Source organism: Triturus cristatus, chromosome 4_1 (genome assembly GCF_964204655.1).
Source record: "Triturus cristatus chromosome 4_1, aTriCri1.1, whole genome shotgun sequence".
Taxonomy (NCBI): Eukaryota; Metazoa; Chordata; class Amphibia; order Caudata; family Salamandridae; genus Triturus; species Triturus cristatus.
The window spans coordinates 744,919,705-744,940,178 of record NC_140585.1 but is presented as its reverse complement, the minus strand read 5'-3'; the positions used below and the strand labels follow the sequence as shown (position 1 = coordinate 744,940,178).

General features: G+C 44.7%; 2 protein-coding genes across 2 annotated transcripts in view; one reads left to right on the top strand and one right to left on the bottom strand.

Moving 5' to 3' along the window:
* TDG (thymine DNA glycosylase) overlaps nt 1-20,474 on the bottom strand; it is a 139,335-nt gene that overhangs the window by 118,082 nt on the left and 779 nt on the right.
* LOC146855460 (uncharacterized) lies at nt 1,009-19,146 on the top strand. The gene is made up of 3 exons (XM_085650315.1): nt 1,009-2,227; nt 2,382-2,553; nt 19,023-19,146. The coding sequence occupies exons 1-3, from the start codon at nt 1,024-1,026 to the stop codon at nt 19,144-19,146; spliced, it is 1,500 nt and encodes a 499-aa protein (XP_085506441.1). The 5' UTR covers nt 1,009-1,023.

The following is a 20,474-nucleotide window of genomic DNA, read 5'->3' as shown; positions in this document are numbered from 1 at the left end:
TCTGCATGTCCTCCGAGGGACTGTTATTTTCAACTTGAATCACGCTGCGATTCATTCCTATCACCAGCACCCCCCAACGCTCCCATGCATTTTGTCCCATTCAAACGTGAATTACTCATCAACATTGCTCCACTACAACCACAGTTCTACGGATTAGCTGCAACCACCACCCTTTCAGTCTTTAGTTGATACAGGGTAACCCTTATCGATCTTTGAACATCAGAAAATGTTACATACACACTTGAAAAGGTACTCCGAACTTTGACAGGCCTGCACACAATTTTATGGCAAGACCGGAGGCTCCTATTATGCTTTCTTTTCTTGCTTTATTCCAATAGCAGCAAGATAAAACTACTCTTCCCAGAAGGCTTGGAGAAACAACTACCAGCCAATGGGAAACAAAGAAGCAAATACTGACCAATCACATCATAGATAATAGTATAAGGTGTATCGTGACTGCAAACAGCCCTCTTTTCTTGCTGCTCGCAGTCAAGATAAGTACCTTTTTTCCTGTCATTCATATGAAGTTAATTAATTTGTATTTCTGTCATGGTATTGTTCGGTTTATAGTATTGTTGGCCTTTGTAGCGCAACTTGTTGCTCCCGTTTTCTTCGCGCTCTCACACGCGCACACAACTTTCAGTTTACGTTTCCCCCCCCCGTGCCTTGCACGCATTGCCTGCCCCTCGCGCGCCTCTCTCTCACCGGTTTCCGCCTTCTCTGTGGCGCAGCGCTCCAGAACGGCTCCTCAGTCCGACGCGCTATTACCGGCTCCTCACCACGTTTCCTTCGTGTATATTTCACACGCCCCCTAAGGGGAGGGGTTTCTACTTTTTCATACGCCCACTCCTTTTTTCTGCACAAGCATAAATTAACCCTTTCTTGTCAGGTTTTTGAACAGGCTCCAGTTTATTTTTCATAATGCAGGTTTCTAATGAGCCTCATGACAATGAAGGGGAAGAGTTCAAAGAAGATTTGAGCTCTTTTATTAATTCCTCAGTGGAGACTGCGGTCGAAGCTTCTATGAAGCGTTTTTCCAAGACTATGGAGAACTCTCTCTTAAGTATAATGACCAAAGCAATGGCCCAATCTGCGGGGGATAGCAGAAAACTTACAGTGGTACACTCCAAGGTTTCTTCTTTGGCGTCAAGAGTGGTTGGTGAGTCTTCCTCACATATGACAGAGGACGTGGTTCCTCCCAGGCCTCCTGTTCAGGAGGGGTTAAAAAGTTTATCTGGTAAACGCAAGGTTAAGTCCAACAACCCGGAGGTACCACAGAAATTGGTCATTTCAACAATTCACGACACAGATGATGATATGGATGACGCCACTGACCTTGATGATATTTTTGATATTGTGAGTCCTTCCCCTCCTAAGAAATTGAAACTCGACGCTTTTGCGTTGGAGCCGGTGCTGGATCCTGAAGGTACCCCTCTCTTTGACCCGGCTTCTATCAGGCATCCTAATTCTACCGAATGGTTCCCTATTGACCATGTCGGAGAGTATATAACCTCCAGACTTCGTCTCCCTTTAGACAAAACTGTCCGGGCCAAATTAAAGTCCGAGTGTCCTAAGCCCTCTCTCCCTTCTCACATAACTTCTACCCCTGCCATTGATCAACCTCTCCTCACTTTCTTCTCGAAGTTTGGCAAGGACCCGCGCAAAGGCGTGGATAAAGCTTGGTCCTCCTGCCAAGACAAACTGCTTGATTTAGTGGGACCACTGGCCCGCATCTTTGATTTAGCTGAAACAGCTCGTCTGGATGGGACAGACCTTAACCCAGAGGAGATTTCGCTGTGGGTCCAACGTGCTTTTTGTCTCCTGGGAAACACTAATGCGGCCTTGACTCATGAGCGCCGCAAGGGTCTCTTAATAAAGTTAGATCCCAAGCTTGCCAACCTTGCCCCCCTAGATCCTGGCGTCAAGGCTGATGGTCTTCTCTTTGGAGATTCGTTAGTAAAGGACTTAAGTCGGTTTGTCACCACCTTTGCCTCATTGGACAAGGCGCAGCAGTCCATCAAGAAGGTCTTTCCTTCGCGGGTTTTTGGCAGGGCCGGAAGAGGCAGGAGCCGCTCTACCGGCCGTGGTTTCCAGTCCCAAGGCTCCCGTGGTGCCTTCAACTCCAACCAGCAGGATTTCAAGCCCCAGTTTTACCCCCAACGAGGTCGAGGTTACAGGGGCAGGGGCCAACGCGGCTTCCGCCACAACAACAACAACTCCCAACAAGGTGAGTGCGGTTATTCCTGTGGGGGGTCGTTTAGCCCTTTTCCTTCACAGATGGCAGACTCTCACTGCGGATCCATGGGTTCTCGACACCGTCCAGGGTTATCGTATCGAGCTTTACGCTCCTCCTTTTCAACATGTTCTTCCTTCCCCTCTAGTGTTCTCAACAGAAATGTCACTGCTGGTCACCTCGGAAATACAGGCCCTTCTCTCCAAAAAGGCTATTCTGGTTTCCCCCTTCGATCCCTCCGGCTTCCTCAGCACTCTTTTTCTTGTTCAAAAGAAAAACAAAAAGATGAGACCGGTGATCAATCTCAGATTCTTCAATCAGTTTGTGGTTTATCGCCACTTCAAAATGGAAACGATTCTTCACTTGCGAGACACTTTGCGTCTAAACGATTGGATGGTCCGCATAGATCTCCAAGACGCTTATCTTTATGTTCCTATTCACGAATCGCACACAAAGTTCCTCCAATTCCAATGGCAAAACGTCACTTATCGTTTTCAATCTCTGCCCTTCGGTCTTTCTTCAGCACCCTGGTGCTTCACAAAGGTAATGAGACCGGTCGTAGCTTATCTACGATCTCTGGGAATCAGACTCATCATTTATCTCGACGACATTCTCCTCATGAATCTAGACAAATCGGCATTATTGAACGATCTCAACACTACACGTTCTCTTCTTCTCGAATTGGGGTTTCTCCTCAATTTAGAAAAGTCCTCTCTCATCCCGACTCAGAGCATGGAGTTTCTGGGGTTCCATATAGATTCCCCCCTGGCTTCCCTGTTTCTTCCTCAATCCAAGATCTCCACAATTCAAACGGAGATTTCCCAGGCTCTGCGCCGTCCTCTCATTTCTCTCAGAACCCTTGCGAGAATAGTCGGCCTTTTATCAGCCTCCATTCAGGCTATCTTTCCAGGTCCCCTCCATTATCGTGCTCTTCAGCGCCTAAAGATCAGGCATCTTCGGCAAGGTCTCGCTTACTCCGATCAAATAGAATTAGATCTCGAATCTCAACTGGAACTGCAATGGTGGTTAAACCACTTAGAGGCTTGGAACGGCCTAACCATCTTCGCTTCCGCCCCAGATCTTGTATTAGAATCCGATGCAAGTCTGACGGGTTGGGGCGCCCGTTGTGGACCAATATCGACTGGCGGTACATGGTCAAAAGAGGAGTCCAAATTGCACATCAACTGTTTAGAGATGCTTGCAGGTTCCTTTGCAATCCAGAGTCTGGCAAAAGACAGAGTAAGTTGTACCATCCTTCTACGCATGGACAATGTTTCTGCGGTTCGTTATATAAACCATCTCGGTGGCACAAAATCGAAGGCTCTAGCAGATCTGGCAAAAAGCCTTTGGGAGTTTTGCCTTTCCAACAGACTTTCGCTCTCTGCGGAATATCTCCCAGGAGATCTCAACGCGGTGGCCGACTGGCATTCTCGCTTCCTCCGGGATTCCAGCGACTGGAAGCTTCTTCCCTCCGTGTTTCTCTCCCTCTCTCAGTTGTGGGGTCCTTTCTCAGTAGACCTTTTTGCTTCCCGTCTCAATTCCCAGTTGCCTCATTTCTTCAGTTGGCGTCCGGATCCTTTGGCTCTGGCGACCGATGCCTTCCTCCAGGATTGGTCCCTTCACCTCAATTATGCCTTTCCTCCTTTTCTGTTGATCAACAGGGTTTTATCGCAGGTGCGTCGCCAAATGACATCTCTGGTAATAATAACTCCCTTTTGGCAGTCCCAGATTTGGTTCCCGTCTCTCCTGGAATTGGCGGTAGACTTCCCCGTTCTTCTTCCTCCTTCCCCCAATCTTCTCTCGGATCCTCAGGGCAACCCCCATCCTTTAATGGTCAGCCAGTCTCTGACGTTGTCCGCCTGGAAAATTTCCAGCCTCCCTCTTCTGATTTCGTCATTTCACAGGAAGCTTCAGTCTTTATTAGTCGAGCATGGGCCCCTGGCACCTCCAAGGCTTACAAGTCCGCCTGGTCTCTTTGGTCAAGCTGGTGTCTGCAGAAATCTGTCGATCCCGTTTCAGCCTCTTTAAACTTTATGGTTAACTTCTTAGCCTCTGAGGCTAGCTCGGGTAAATCCTATCGTACCATCAACCTCTATAGATCCGCCATTTCACTCAATCATACCCACATTGATGGAAAACCTGCGGGGGCGCATCCCTTGGTATGCAGACTACTAAGAGGAATTCGTTTTTCAAAACCTCCTTTGGCTAAGTATTCTAGTTTATGGGATGTCAATTTGGTTTTGCAATTGTTTTCTACCTGGCCTGATAACTCTGCTCTTTCATTAAAAATGATCTCAGCTAAACTTACTATGTTATTATGTTTAATTTCCATTAAACGAGTATCTGATGTGAAGGCCTTAGATGTTTCTTCTAGACAATTTACTCCTACTGGTGTAATGTTTCATATTCATAAACGTACCAAGACCAATTTACAGTCTGTGTTCTATCCCTATTTTCCCTCCAATCCCAAATTGTGTGTAGGCCAATGTTTAAAAGTTTATGAAAGTAAGACCTCTGCTCTCAGGACTTCCTCCAGCTCCCAACTCCTTATTTCCTTTCGTAAACCCTTTCATCCTGTTTCTGCTGCTACCTTGGCCCGTTGGGTTCGTTGGGTCATGTCCCTGGCAGGTATTGACGTCTCCGTTTTCGGAGCTCATTCCACTAGAGGAGCCATGGCTTCTAAAGCCTTTTGGGCTGGCTCCCGTCTGGAGGATATCCTGAAGTCAGCAGATTGGTCTAATGATTCTGTGTTCCGTACATTTTATTGCAAACCTGTTCTTACTGCTTCTTCTATGGTGGTTGATATGCTTTAAACAAGCATAATAGGAGCCTCCGGTCTTGCCATAAAATGTAGATTTTCCTAATAATTTATGACGGAAAGTCCTAATTTTATTAAAGACACGGAGGCGAGTATTATCCCGCCACAACACTTCTAACTGGTGTTCTCCCTCCCCACAGGAACTCCAGCGCTGCCACCGGCATCATCCTGAGGTCTTCATGGATTCTATCAAGATCATTCCTGCTGATACGGCACCTTCTGTCCTTGGACTGGATCTTCTCTCCGACTCTCCTCTGGTGGTCTTCGGAAAAGAACTTTTTACGTGGACTTTGACTTTTTGCATTTTGTTCTCTGTTTCTCCTTTATTTTTCCATACTCTATGATTGCTCGCATAAGAAAAGAGGGCTGTTTGCAGTCACGATACACCTTATACTATTATCTATGATGTGATTGGTCAGTATTTGCTTCTTTGTTTCCCATTGGCTGGTAGTTGTTTCTCCAAGCCTTCTGGGAAGAGTAGTTTTATCTTGCTGCTATTGGAATAAAGCAAGAAAAGAAAGCATAATACTCGCCTCCGTGTCTTTAATAAAATTAGGACTTTCCGTCATAAATTATTAGGAAAATCTACATTGTCCAGGCTTCATTTTAATGATATCACCATTCTCTACCCATCTTGGTCTTCTGTATCTTTTGCATTCTCTGAGAACTTCCTCTCCTCTCACACCGTCTTGCTTCAAACAATTCGGAACTAATTTAGTTTGTCCTTCTCTACCACTCAACATGAACAATGTTTGACTTCCTACACTGTTAACACATGCGCAATGTGCCCATACTGCTTCCTGTACCACTCTTGCAACATCCAATTTGCTTTTGACAGTCAATTCAGTTACCCCTTTGACCAACCTATTTGCCCTTTGGCAACTCCAGTGATTCTAAAACACCTTCTTGGACCATTTCTCTTAGCAAGTCCTTCTCTTCTTGTCGAAACAACACTGGTATCCTCCTGAGTTGCTGCCTCCCCAGAATACGTCTTTCCTTCAAAATTAGCCTAAGGCCATATCCCTCAATGCTTTTTTCTTTAAACACTTCCTTGGTTTATTCCAATAGTCTTCCCACATCATCGCTATCTAACACCACCACCAACATAACTTAGCTCAGTGTGTGGAACTTAGCCCCTGATAGTCCGTGGGGCAATGGAAAAGAGTCCAGTTTACTATTAGGGGGTGCAGATGCCTAGAGTATCACTAATTACTAGTGATCTCCACATTTGGAGGTCTCACGTGCCAAAGGCAGAGATAGTGTTGTAGTTGATGAGAAAAGCTAGAATCTTACTCTAAAATTAGGTGCTGCTCAGGCTACTGCGGAGTCAAAAAACGCTTCTGGCAGCTGTAGGAGGTGCTGAAAGCCCTCACACAACAGATGCAGCCCCCCAACAATTTCTTCATTTGCTGGGAGGAGTGGTTTTGAATTACGAGCAGCGAGTCTTCTTTTCTTAGGATGATATATGTTCAACATTCAATATGGACATCAGCATATGCTGGTGTGCAATTTTAATCCTGAAACTCATTCTTTTCAGTAACGTTGTTGTACTATATTGCTTCCTGTGTCCTATGTTTTCCTGCTCCAGCATGATGCTGCATGGGTTTCTAATATGTCACATGAAGAGTTGCTCTGACAGTTACGCCAGTTTAGACCAGAGGCTGAGAAGGGACTTCCTATGCTCCTGGTGGGGTATCCTATAAATATATATATGCAACCAACAACAGATCCTGATGTTTCCTAAATGTATCCTGATCTGCGAATAAAGAAGCTACCCGTTTTCACTACACTGTCCAGGCTGATTACTGAGCGCAAGTGAATTGACAACTGTGATGGTGTCAATTCTGTTAATTTTACTTTTTTTTTTTTTAAATCTACTTACCGATGTTACTTTCCGTGTTTCCATTCAAGTCTAATGTTGTGTGATATTACTTCCCGTGGTAGCATCGCCTGTGTTAATTATTGTTTACTCCTAAGAATTTCAAATCTTGGACGCTCTGTGCAAGTGCTTCTCATTCTTGACCTGGTTTTTATCAGTCTTAATTATGCATATGGTGTTTCAGGCCCATTGTTATTTTGGCAGGTTGGCTGCATCATTCTTCTGTGCCACAGCTTTGGGGCGAGTAGGGAGCTAAGGTTATGGATACGTGACTTTTGGGAACAGTTCAGTGTTTGGGGTAGAGGGGATCTTGAGAGTCCCAAAATATTTAATTGGCAGATTACTTTTTTTTTGGGGGGGGGGGGAATACTCTGTTTTAGTGCACGCTGGTGTGGTATGCTTATGGGGGTTAGAATACTAAGACTATGTTTATTGGGGGCAGTTGCTGTATGGGTGATCCATGAATCTATTAAATGTCCATATAATTCAAAGATAAATGCAGAAGTTGTCTTGAGTTTCTATATCATATATTGTTGTAAGCTGAGATATTGTTGTAAGCTGAGATAATAGCTAGTTATTTTTGCGGTAAAGGATCATGTTCTGATTAAAGTGCTTGCCTCAAAAGTCATTGAAGTACAACTCCTTGTGAGGGCGAGCAGCTGTTCCCAGATACAAGCACTTCCTTTTACTCAGTTGAGCAAAGGCAATACAGTACACAGGAGAGGGACCAGATCCAATAGGAAGAGGAAACCTGTATTTGTATCTGCCTGTGTGGTAACAGTAACTGTATGGGCTATCTAAGGGTTCCGATCACCTGTGCTCCAAAAGGGCAGTTTATCAGAGCATGGAATAACCAGATTTTATTTGGTTAGCCTTTATTGACCCCTCGTGTACTTTCATTTGGGTCGTTGCCTGATCAGCCTGAGGAGTGGGATCAAAGGTACCCCTCCCGTAGACTTGGAAGGGCTTAGGAATTTTTTAACCAAGGGTTCGTCCTTTCCCCCAGCACTGAGTCTGAAGAGTTGGCAGGACTGATGCAAGGGATGATACACTTCAGAACAGTGAGCAGGCACTGGAGCCAGAACCGTAGGCAGGGTCTTGTTGAACAACCACGGAAGGAGATATTCATTAGGGGGATTTTCATGACTGGCTTGAAAGAAGTTGAGTATGGCATCTTTCTACCAAGGTGGTAGGCTGCTGCTTGCCCAATGACCTCTGATGTGACGGTAGTCACTTCCCTGTGACTGCCACTGGAAAGGTAGAAGCAGTGCTTTAAGTGGGATGAAAAAACTGGGGAGGGGTCTGTCAAAGGGGCGTGTCAAATGGGCGTGACCAATGTAATTAAGGGTGTGGCTTAAAAACATGTAAGCTAAAAACGTGTGTGCTGCCCGACTGGTATTTTGCCGTTTGTCATTGCATCCAGATATATGATATAAGTAACTCATACCTACAAGTCAGGACTATTGGCTTTGTCAATAGTTGTTAGTTGCATAACCTAAATAATCAGCAACTAAGGCTTGTATAGAATATTGGAAAAGCTTCCACTTAAAGCCCTGGTGACACCATGACAATGTTGCTGCTCCCGAGTTTCAAAAAGAGAAGGGAAATCCAGAGAGAAAATGACTCTCTTTAAAGGATTTCCCTTCCCCTACAACGCTCACCTGGCATGACCTCATGCCGTAACTGCTCCACTAGTCACTAGTGAGCAGTGTGAGCACGCATACATCGATGTGCCTGCTGTCAATGCAGTCCGGAAAAAATGGACCTCCTGTGCCAGGGCACAAAACAGAGCCCAATAGAGACCCGTTTCGAGGCCCCCTATAAAAAACTGCCGGTGCTCAGCACCGGTGAGACCCGGCCCACTTAAAGCCCTGGGTAGAAGTATTTCCCAGGACATTTATCTTGGACCACACTTTTAGCATCAAACCAAGGTGCTTGCCCGCAGGCAAATGGAAACAAGCATTGGCATAGCCAATAGGTCTCGCCTTTGGAACCTTATAAGTGTTTAGCCATGCAACAGTTGATGTCGTTGCACCAAGGATATTTTGCTGGATAACTAAACAGTAATAAGGTCCCAAAGGCGAGACCTATTGGCTATGCCAATGCTTGTTTTTATTTTGTTATTGTCACTCAGCTTTTTCACTCAGTTTGAACGGCTGAAGTGTCACGATCAAGTGTTGCAAGCAGATTATTATTTGTGATAGAAATGTGTCTCATAGTTTGTGATAATTATTTGCTTCCCAAGACATTCGTTATTGGGCTTTTAGCTTTCTCTGGTGTTATTATAGTACAAGTTATTGTTCTATGAAACTTAGAAGCACAACATGCATAACCCTCTGTCTAGGAATTCAACCCTGCTCCCTGTAGACCGGGGCTCAGAGTTACTTCCGGCACACTCACTTACGTCGTCACCTGCTGACAGCACCTGATGGCACTGCTTCAGGTGCGCCGCGAGCACGTGTAGAGCACTGTTTACATTTTGTCTGTCCATACTTCCACTGAGCCGTTTCTTCATTTAAAACAAAGAAACGCTAACTAATTACGCAATTCCGGGAGATGCACGCCAGCTAGGCTATAACATAATAGTGTGAACAGAGAAATATGGTATGAGCACGCATCAATACGGAAACAACAAACTCCTATACCTAGAGCAGAAAACCCAGTTGGCGGATATGCGCTGACAACTTTGGATGAAGGGTCGCGGTTAATCAAATTATACAGTTGATAGTTTTGTTTCCAAAAATAGTGCAGCTGTGGGTGTCCTCGGAGGTCTTCATGCATGTCCATCCAGGGTCTGATGGCAATAGTATGGAGCGATTGACGACCAATTTAGGTTGAAATAGTGCACTCGCGTGAGGTCGCATGTGTGTCCATTTCAGGCCCTGCATGTGCTTTTCTAAACTTGACATCGAAGCTAGTAAGGGCTATGCGATTTTTCGTTAAAAAGGCGTTTTACGTAACACATGTTGTTCTTTTTCTGGTAACCCCTGCGGCTTGATCTGTCCATTGGCTCCATAGTTTACCTGAATAAATAAAGTACACCACTTTTCTTCACATAGAAACATACACCCGTAGTTGACGTGCACGATAAACGTGGCCTTAGCCTGTAAGATTTACAGGAACCCAGGTCTGTGCTGTGAGTGGGGCTGAAGACGGGTGCTGTGACGTGGTTTACCAGTCTCCGTCCCTCCAACGCCCGCTGCAACTGTGCCCTGAATAGCACATCAGATATTCCGGTCTCTACGGATGATAATGATTCGCCACGTCTGTCACTTCCCCGCAAGTAACCCCCCCCATACATCTAGCTGAGCGCTGACACCTGCTGTGCCTCTGTATACACAGCCCAGACAATCCACGTGCCTTTCTATGTAGCAGTGTATAACAAGCGCGGTCCCGAAAGTGGGAGAGGACCGTGCTGCAGCCGATCTCTTGTTTTAATGGCCCCATAAAGATAAGAAATCGCTTAGGACAGAAGGAAAGCTGGTGAGCCAGTCCAAGTGGGCAGGCACAAAAAGCCAAAGGGAGGCAACATAGATAGCTCATTTCCAATGGCTGGCCACCGTTTAGCATAAACGGTGACGCCGGCCAATAAAAATGAGGGGCGGGGCTTAAAGCCCTCTTCTGATACTCCTCTCCTACAAAATCTCTCGCGAAGGCGGAGCAGGGCTCTGCCCTGTAACGCAAGCGAGACCTAAAAACGTGTTTATCCGCCCCACTAAACCATTAGATGAAGGCGAATAAAAAGCTACCTTTAAGTGCAAAATCTGATAATCCTCAATCAATGTTCTCATTTTGTGCGACACAATGTTTGCCATTGGTGGTAACAAGTTCTTTAGGAGCACCTTCAACAGAGAAAATGAGCTTTAAAAACAAAATAATGGAGTCCGCGTTAGGAGAAGAAGTGAAATCCACATACACCCATTTGGAAAAATAGCCCACCAGTACCATCATATATCTCGGGGACACAGGAAGATGTTCAAGCGCGCCTGCTAAATTCAAAGCCACTTTGTGACAAACATCCTCCGGAAACTGTACAGGATGAAGCAGAGACTCACGAAGCCACTAGAGTTTGTCAAGATACCAAACAAGTGGCATAATAATCAATAAATTTGACACTTCCGACTCCATGGCTGGCCACCAATAGAATTGCTTGAGAACCTTGCAAGTGCTACTCATACCGAAATCCTCCTTGTGAGCTTCCTTTAACAGTATCTCTCTCAAAGACGCAGCAGGCACACACATATCCACATGTAGCTAAACACCATCCAATAAAGAGAACTCTTCAGATACTTCCACATATGGATGCAAAGAAGCATCCACACTTCTCTCCCTAGACCAGCCATTAACAATGAAAGAAGACACCATCTCCAACACAGGATACTTTGTTGCTGCTTCAAACCAAACAGTGTGCGAAATGGAGTTATACCCATGTAAAAAGTCTGCAGCTAAAGCTACATCTACCTCTGGCTCATCCACACAGACCAACTGTTCCTCTTGAACAGGCAACCTGGACAGGCAATCCGCTCCAACGTTCTTCCCACCAGGATTATACTTCAATACAAAATTGAACTCCTGCAACGTTGACAGTAAGAGAACAAAACGTGCAGATGCTTTACCTGTACCACTTCCATTGCACAAGTGCAACAAAGGTTTTGAACCTCTCCACAGCGCAGGAGCACGTCAGTGCCTCAAGTTCAATTGTGTTGTAATGAGCCTCAGCAGAGCCAAGTTAACATGGAGTGAAGGCAATGGTGTGCTCAGTTCCTTGAACAAACTGTGATAAAATGGCACCTAGTCCAATCTGACTTGCATCAACCGTGATCACACATTTTCTGCCAGCAATATAAGGCGTCAAAGCAAGTGCAGACACAATTTTCTTTAGTCAGAAAAGCCTCCTGACCATTATCCGATCAGGCATACATTGGCATCTTTCTTCAAAAGGTTTCTTACGGGTTGCACCACGAACGCATACCCTTTAACAAAACACAAATAGCATTTGCTCAACCCTGGAAAAGATCAGAGTGTTTCTTTGTCTTTGGGCGCCTGGGCATCCTGAATCGCCTTGATCACATACATTTTTGGTAAAATACCTATAGGACTGATACTGTGCCCTAAATAATAAAAACTGAGCACTCAATTTGCACTTGTCTGCATGCAGAGTTATGCTGGACTCTTTCACATACCTCAGATAATATACCTTGTTATGCTTCTTCAAAGAAAACACAAAGACTAACACATCATCCTGAAAAGCCTGGACCCCTATATTACCCCTTAACACAGAGTCCATATTTCTCTGAAAGACACTAGCCACAGAAGCCAAGCCAAAAGGAAGCCTAGTGAATTTGTAGGCTTCAAATGGTGTTACAAAAGTTGTAAGCGTTTGGGAATGCTCATCCACAGGAATCTGGTGGTGGGCAGACTTAAGGACCAATAGAGAAAAGAACCTTGCGTTATCGATGTTGGATAAAAGTTCTTGTACTTTAGGAAAAGGATGACACTCCACAACTATATTTTTGTTCAGACTGCGGAGATACGCACATAGCCTAATATCGGCATCCTTTTTGTGAACTAAAACAATGGGACTGACCCACTCAGAAGATTCAGCTTCCTTAATGATGCCATCGCTTACCATCTGGCCCAATAATTCCTTCAACTCAGATCTAATGCTCAATGGAACAGGGCGAACTTAATGAGTTACTGCAATGGCATTCTTCTTAAGTTTGATTGATTGGATGTAGTTATTTATGCACCTAATGGTCTGACTGAAAATCTGAGGATACATTTTACCAACACTGTTCACCGAAAGCTGATCCTGAACGTGAACAACAGAAATGTGAATATTTGAAAGTCTAACTGGGAGATCAGGACCAGAAACTAGCATAAGTCCTAATTTGGCCAAATCTTTCCAACTAATAATATGCCTTCCCTTAATGGACACATGAACTTTGGTGAACATCATTCTGCTCAAAATATCCTAGCATATCAATGCCCTGATCTCCATAGACTTTAGGATGGATATCAGGTTCAGATAACACAACACAAACACCCCAATGAGCATTAAAACAGAGTATCAGTAATAATTGGGATACGTGAGCCAGAATCAGACATAATATCAATGGTTATAACAGCCCCCAAATTCACTTTACATACAGGGTCTTTACGCTCCCTTGAAGCATCCGAAACCACCTCCGAATTGAGCACCAAATTAGACAAATCAAAGGTATCATCATTGTCTGCAATTTCAATACTATGCAATTTGGTAAAATTCTTGCACATTTTACAAACCCATGAAAATGACCCAACTTCTTACACTTAGTGCAACGTTTGCCCACAGCTGGACAACGTGGATAGTTTCCCAAATTAGTTTTCGATCCGCATTTATAACTACATTGGTTAGCGTTTTGGGCTGAAAACTGCACATTCTTGTCCATTACACGCAAAACAAAAACCAACATGTTCAGCCTCATCAACCAAATTAACTACTTGAACACTCGAGACATGGCACGGGTGATGGCCATTGAACGTTCAATGCTTTTTGCTAGAACTAATATTTCACCTAACGATGGAGCTCTGCAGCTCAATAGTCTTTCTTGTATTTTCTTCGAATAGCAGCTGTACACAAATTGATCACGTAGGTATCAAGTTAAGCACCAAAATTACAAGTAACAGCAAGAGATCTAAAAGCTTCAATACATTTATCAACGAATTCATCAGCAGATTGTTTTTTTAAGAAATTTAATCTTTCCAAGAGAGCACTGGGTTCCTCCGAAAATTTCCGCTGCAGGTGCGCAACAGCTTCAGCAAGCTTATCCCCATCTCCAGCATCAGCAGCAGGATGGACAGCCTTTGGCAAACTGTCAAAAACTTGCTGACCTTCAAGGCCCAGATGAGAAAATAAAACGGCTGCTTTGTGTTTAGAGTCAAACTCATCTTACCCCACTGCCACCAAGTAATTCTCAAATGAGCGCAACCATAACGTCCATTTAAGTGCAGGTTTACTCGAATGCTGAAGAAAATGGGCAATGAGGGCCAAATTAGTTGCTGCCACGGATGCCATACTCGGAACACAAGAAACAAGCATTGGAAATGCAATAGGTCTCGCATTTGTTGGAGTTAGAACTGCTGGCATTGTAAATGGTAATGTTTTTACATCTACTTCACAGGAGTCGAAATTACCAGGTAACTACTAGGTGTTTGGTGTTATCCTATCTCCCCAGCTTCACAATGTAGCTGGAAAGGCAATGATAAAACAACATTCTAAAGCTACACATACTATAGGTGGATACCTACTGTGTGTATATTCCTGACTTGTCCCTGCATATTAACAATACTACGTACCTAAGAATATACGCCAGTTTTAATAGAGCAAATGGACAAACTGACAATTCTCTCAACATTTACAGCAATGAACTAGCCGGGCAGCAGGCAATAAAGGAGGTACATTAGGACCATTCCTCCTTGACGTACATCCACACATCATAAACAACAACCAATCAAGTTTAGGTGATTTTTTGGCCACACAATATACACAAAGCACCTAAAGATGAGAGAGTAACATCAAAGAGGAAATTAAACCAAGAAACAGTTTTCCTGGTCAAATCTAGAGTGCTTAGAAATAGGATTTAAAACACATTAGTTGATGTAAAGCGTCTACTCTAGCACAATCACTTTACCCGGTTTATTACAAAGATTAACTTGTGAGAGAGGTGCATGGTAACTTCTAGAAGCAGTCTTAAGAATAAGCAGCAAGCACACTGCTCTTATCCAGAGAAAGTGGCTCGGGCATGAAGGAGTCGGGCTTCCTTAATGAATCTTCAGCGGTGCATTATGTTCTCCCACCAACAGTTCAACACATGTTGAGTACAGTCAGAAGAAGCATTTCCTGCTTGGAAGCATCACAGCTTGCATAGGCGTGCTCTGCAGTAACCCCAGACCCGCCCGAGGTCTGGAAGATGTACTGCATGATGAAAGTCTGCGTGAGGGCACATGCACGACCTCCATATAGCAGCTCCAAGCGCAATTTAGCAGGAAACTCTCTGGCGAAGGAGCTGGGCAGGGGAGTACATCTCTCTGGCAAGATTTCTTTCAATCCTTGCTAGAAATGGAAGCGCAAGCTGCACACAATTATCTCTAGTAACAAGACACGGGGAGCCATAATTAAATGTAAAAAAAAAAAAAATAGATTTGGTCGAGCGGCGCAGCACGCGAGTGCATACGACTCCATTGTGAAAGTGAAAGCGTGCACAGCGCACTGCAAATATACGAAAAAAAGCACTGGCGCAGCTCATTGCGCCTTTTAAATATGTTAACTGACCCTTTAGCTTCTGCTTGTTCCTGATGCTAAACAGCAGTGGCACAAAAGCCGAAATGCTTGCGGCAGTGTGATAAATTATTCTTATTTGTCTTGACACTGTGGCAAACACCCATCTTGGAGTTGTAATTTAAATACACGAGAAAGGGTGCACAAAAATGCATTATAAAGAAAGATGCGGTGTGTAGCAGATTACATAATGGAGGAACAATATCTCTGAACAGAGAGAGGTGTGGGAGCAACAAAGTAGCAGGCAGTGAGGGGGACATTTAGGAGGAAAAAAAACAATTAAAACATGCAGGACATGGAGCAGTGGAGAAATAATGAGTTCCCTGGAAATCATGGGGGAAGAGCTACACGGAGAGCATGGGGGAAGATTTGTTGAGTAAAGCAGCAGACGGAGCAGAGAACATGACAACACATGTGCCCCCGTGGAGCGCTGAAAGAAAAATATAATAAGCCTTCCCTGTTAAAGTGAAGTAGGTCTTGGAGTTAAACTGTCTCAGCAGTCTGAACGCAAGCCTACTCTGTACCCATGTATGGTTCTCCTGGGGAGATCTTCCAGGCTCGACGTACCAACCATTCACCGGCTCCAGGGCTGTCACCAAAGCAGCAGGAGCGACTAGTCTACGTCACACCCCACCCCCTTCTACACATACCACCCGCAAAAACAGCCACTCTCTTTAAACTAACACAAATATCTCAACTTCTAACTCCTGTCTCGTAATCTGTGAAGTAGGCGGCCCGGTGACCGAAGTAAACACAACAGCTTTCTTTTGTTCCGCCCTCATCAAACTACACTTCTCACAACGCAACGGGCACTGCTATACTTAACCGGGACAGAGAGGTGCAGCTAACTGGGAGGGCTGCAATGAGGTTGGGGAGGAGTTTAGAACATGCTGCTCTTACTCCTCGTCAGAAAGGTGATATTTTGCTCTTTTGTACAGGTACCCATCACGGTCTGCAGCAATTAAAATTCATAAAAACATTTGCAAAAGCGCCTCATGCAGCGCTTTCATTGTAATGGCGGCTCATGTAAACAAAGGAGCACGGCCGCCATTAATGTCAAAGCGCTGCATGGGGCGCTTTCACAAACTAACGTTAAAAGAAAACAAGCGCAGACAAGCGCGGTCACGAAAGTGAAAAGCGACCGCGCTGGGTTAATTAGTAACCTGATCCTGGAATGCAGCTGGCACACTGCGCACCGTTGCTCGCTCCCAAAACCCTTAGGCCATGGGAGTGAACGTTTACAGAAAAGGCGGGACATATCCCCGCCTTTGGCCATTTGCGTGCTTTCATCTTTGAAAGCCACACACAGTGACCAATAAAATGTGTGGGTGTGACAAAATCACACAGAGAAGTCTGTAAAAAGTTGGGAGTGCTTACAAGAAGCCTCCCCATAGAGCAGCGCAAGCGAGCTGCACTAGGGTCGACCTAAAAAAACAAGCCAACACCAGGAATTTCCCTAGAACACCCCAAAAAGTAACAATTGTACTTCAGAGCCTGGCGAGTAAAATAAAGATGGGCCTGAATTGAGAAAGTTGCAAAAGTACCTCACATGCCTACCACCGAAATACAGACTACAGATGTGCCAGCCATGGGTGGATTAAAATTTGGAAAGCACAACAAAAGAAATCCAACAAAGTGCTACATATTCAGACATAGCCAGGTCAACCCTGCAGAAAATATCACAGCCCAACATGCAGTGCAAAGGGAACAAAGTATCCGTAATCAGCGGTCACGTAGCAACACACTGTGCATATCAGTGCGAATGCGCTCCAGAAAACAAAGTCCAACCAGTGGGAGCGCCTATCAAATATGTGCTCCAATCACAAGCAATCCAGAAGAAACGCTGATGCTCTGGTTGCGGGCTTCTGCATATATAGTTACAGAAAGAAAGCTTTTTGGAAATGTTACTTTCTGTGTGTCTTCCTTAAGTGCCAACTGTCTTGCAACATTTGGGGACGGGAGTTGGTGATTTATGGCACTTTTAGGGGGGCTCACAGTTGTTGTGCTGCAAACTTTTGTGCTGTCCTGCGGTAGCCGATCTGGATTACTTCACTTCTCAGATTGCTTAATGTTGGAATTTCCGCAGGATTTGCGCGGTCTTGTTGAGCCTGGTGTGTTTCCGTGGTTCATCTGTCTCGTTTGTGCATTTCTTCTCAGACTGATCTATGCGTACTTGGAGTAAGCAGCAACCGACTAAACCAATGCACCGGCAAAGCCAAGAGAGCTGTACAATTCAGATGTACACGTCGTGCTAAAGCATTAGCACGAGGAAAACCAGCTTTAAAACAATACAATCCTTAATAAGAAAATCCATGCTCATAGCCACAATCCGCGCACGCACAAAGGTGCACGCAACACACAGAACAACCAAGCTAATCACTAGTACACTTGTCTCCTCTCCTTCTGTTCATCTCCTTCGAGCATGCAGACAATTCTTAAACAATCTTCAATATCGTGATAGCCTCCTTAAGAGTTAAGGGGCATATTTACAAGCTGGCAATAAAAAATTATCGCCGCTTTTGCGGCCGTTTCCGGCCGAAAAGCGGCGATAATTTTATCGCCTAATTAGCAAGGCCACGGTAACGCGTAAAACCTTGCTTTAGCGTCGGGATTCCTAACGCCCAGCTTTGCATCTCTAATGAGATGCAAAGTGGGCGTTCCTGACCTAACATGACAGGAGAAATGTCCTAAGTGACATTTCTCCAATCATCAAGCCCCACACTATGAAGCATAGCGTCAGGAAATGTAGCGATAACCCCTGTTATCGCTACTTTCCTTACGCCTGCTTCAGGACTGAATTAGCCATGATATCCTATGGAAGGAGGATATCATGGCTAAATTTGTGAATCCCTATCATCAAGCGAACGCCACACTACGTGAGATTATCGCTGAGTTTCCAGCGATAATCTCACGTTAGGCAGTTAGCGTGAGGATTTTTATGGCTGAGGAGATAAGCGTTGCTAATAGCACGCTATCTCAGCGATAAAAATCCACGTTACCCAGTGATAATTATCCTCACGCTAAGAGCGCTGAGCGATAATTATCGCCGGTTGTTGCTGATATGCCCCCAAGTTCCATTCTGCCCAGTCTCCTGCATTTTTGTTGTTGTAGCACTGCACAAGTAAATGGCCCTTTATTAACTCGTCAGTCATCTCTCCAAATTTAAACTTTTTGCCAAATCTCTTAAACTGGCTACAAACTCCTCCACTGTCACATATGGCCTCTGCGAGTAGGTACAAAACTTGTGTCTTGTCATCGCCACAGTCAAAGACTTTACAAATCTAATTTTTAGCCTTTGCTTGGCTACCTTGTAAATATCTGTTATGGAGGACCTCGCACATCTACTGCAACTGGCAAGAACAAGAACGTGCAAGCATTTATCAATAATGCTTTTTTTTTCTTTCAGGAGAGCAATTTTGAACATTCAAAGTTATGAAATAATTAACAAATATGTGTATGCAATCTTCTCATTCTGTCTGAGGTTGTCCTGATTGAGAAACAAAGTTAGGTTGTTACGTTATTGCCGGAGAGCCTTCCACGAAAGTCTGTGAAATGTATGTACATTTTGTAATCCCCGCTGGGAAGTTCAACTAAACACACTTGTGCTGGGATGATGGCTGGACAAGTGTTAATGGTGCTCAGTCACTTAACTACACATGCAAATTGTCAGACATAAACTTGAGCATTAGATGACTTCTCTGTAATTACCTCTAGTGCGCTATATGGCATGCATTGCTTAATGCTATGAATTATGTCCCTTCTCTCTGTTTAGAGTGTCGACCTCAGTGTCAATATTGCTTGGACAGCGTTTACTTCCTGGGCAGGAACAGAAAAATGTCAACAACGCCAAGACGGGTTTAGATCGGAAAGCTGTCTGTGGCTGTGCTGCCGCTTGAGTTTGCACTTCAGGTGACACGCACAGTAAGCACGGCAGAATGTGGGGACGTGTAACAGTGGAAAAGCTCTTCAAGTCAGTCCTGTTGTGTGTGAGGGCCTTTCAGATGTCACCCTCCATATTACTAAGCTGGCACACTAAATGCAAAACTCATATTCATAACGGGTTGCTATGCTGCCACGCTAGAGATATGGCTTGTATTCAACACCCTTATTCTAAGAAGAATGTGAATTTTCGGGACATACATTTCTAATTCATCGCAGTCGCGTCGCTTGTCCCACCAGGCTGCGATTTATCGTTTCATTCAAAGATGCTGATGCAGGTTTCACTCTTCCTGACCTCTTGAAAACAGGTGATTGCCGCTTGTGCTCGTTGCCAAACTGCAGTAATTTTGGCGATGGAACTCCGTACAAGGTTTCACACGTATCTACTAAGTATCGGAGGTCACATGAAATGTGTGGAAGCTCACATTCCAGCCAGGATCTGTTTGCTGGAACGGAAGCTATCGCCCAAAATAACGGACACCACACATGTAATTCAAAAGCAGAAAAGGCCACTTTATTGGACGAGGTAACTCATATTTACTTCAGGCAACTTAATTTCCTAGAACAATTTCACAATTTGGGCCAAAACCATTTTATTATCACTATGCCTAACAAACTGTATATTTTCCAAGCAAAACCAATGTTTACTTTTGCATTTCCAGATTTTGTTTTCAATCCTTTTTCTTTAACGACTTACCAATAACGAGGGTTGGGTAAAATCCGCTCCAAATTTACCCTCCCCCATCTTGCCTACACAACTATACGTGCCTGAGCGAGTACCTGTCCAACTGTGGCGATACCCACCTCCCCAAATCCAACCCGCATGGTCCCTTCATGTATCTATATATATATATTTTTTTTTGGGTGGGAGAAAAACAAACTTCCCCCACCTAACTGCCACTAAAAGCGCTGCGCCACTCCACGCTCGCGCCCCCTGACCTCCCTATATAACCTACGCCTCGCGCTGCACGCTACGCCTACGCCGCCTACCTCGCGCTGCGCCCGTACCATTTGGGCGAATGACCCCGGGGGGAGACCGCTCCGCTCTGCTCCCCCCGGGGCCCCCATTCTAGAACACTGGGGACATTACATTCTATATAAGACGGCAGAATGCAGACACCATCTATAACAGTTGCCACTGAGGGCAAGGAACGAGCTATCAAAATGAAAGTGCGACAAAGAGATTATGAGAGCACTCAGCAGCTCCAAAGTTAATACAACATTAGTTTGGGGCTAGAGGAACAATTGGCAATGATCGATATTTAACCAGGCATTGTGTGCTTAA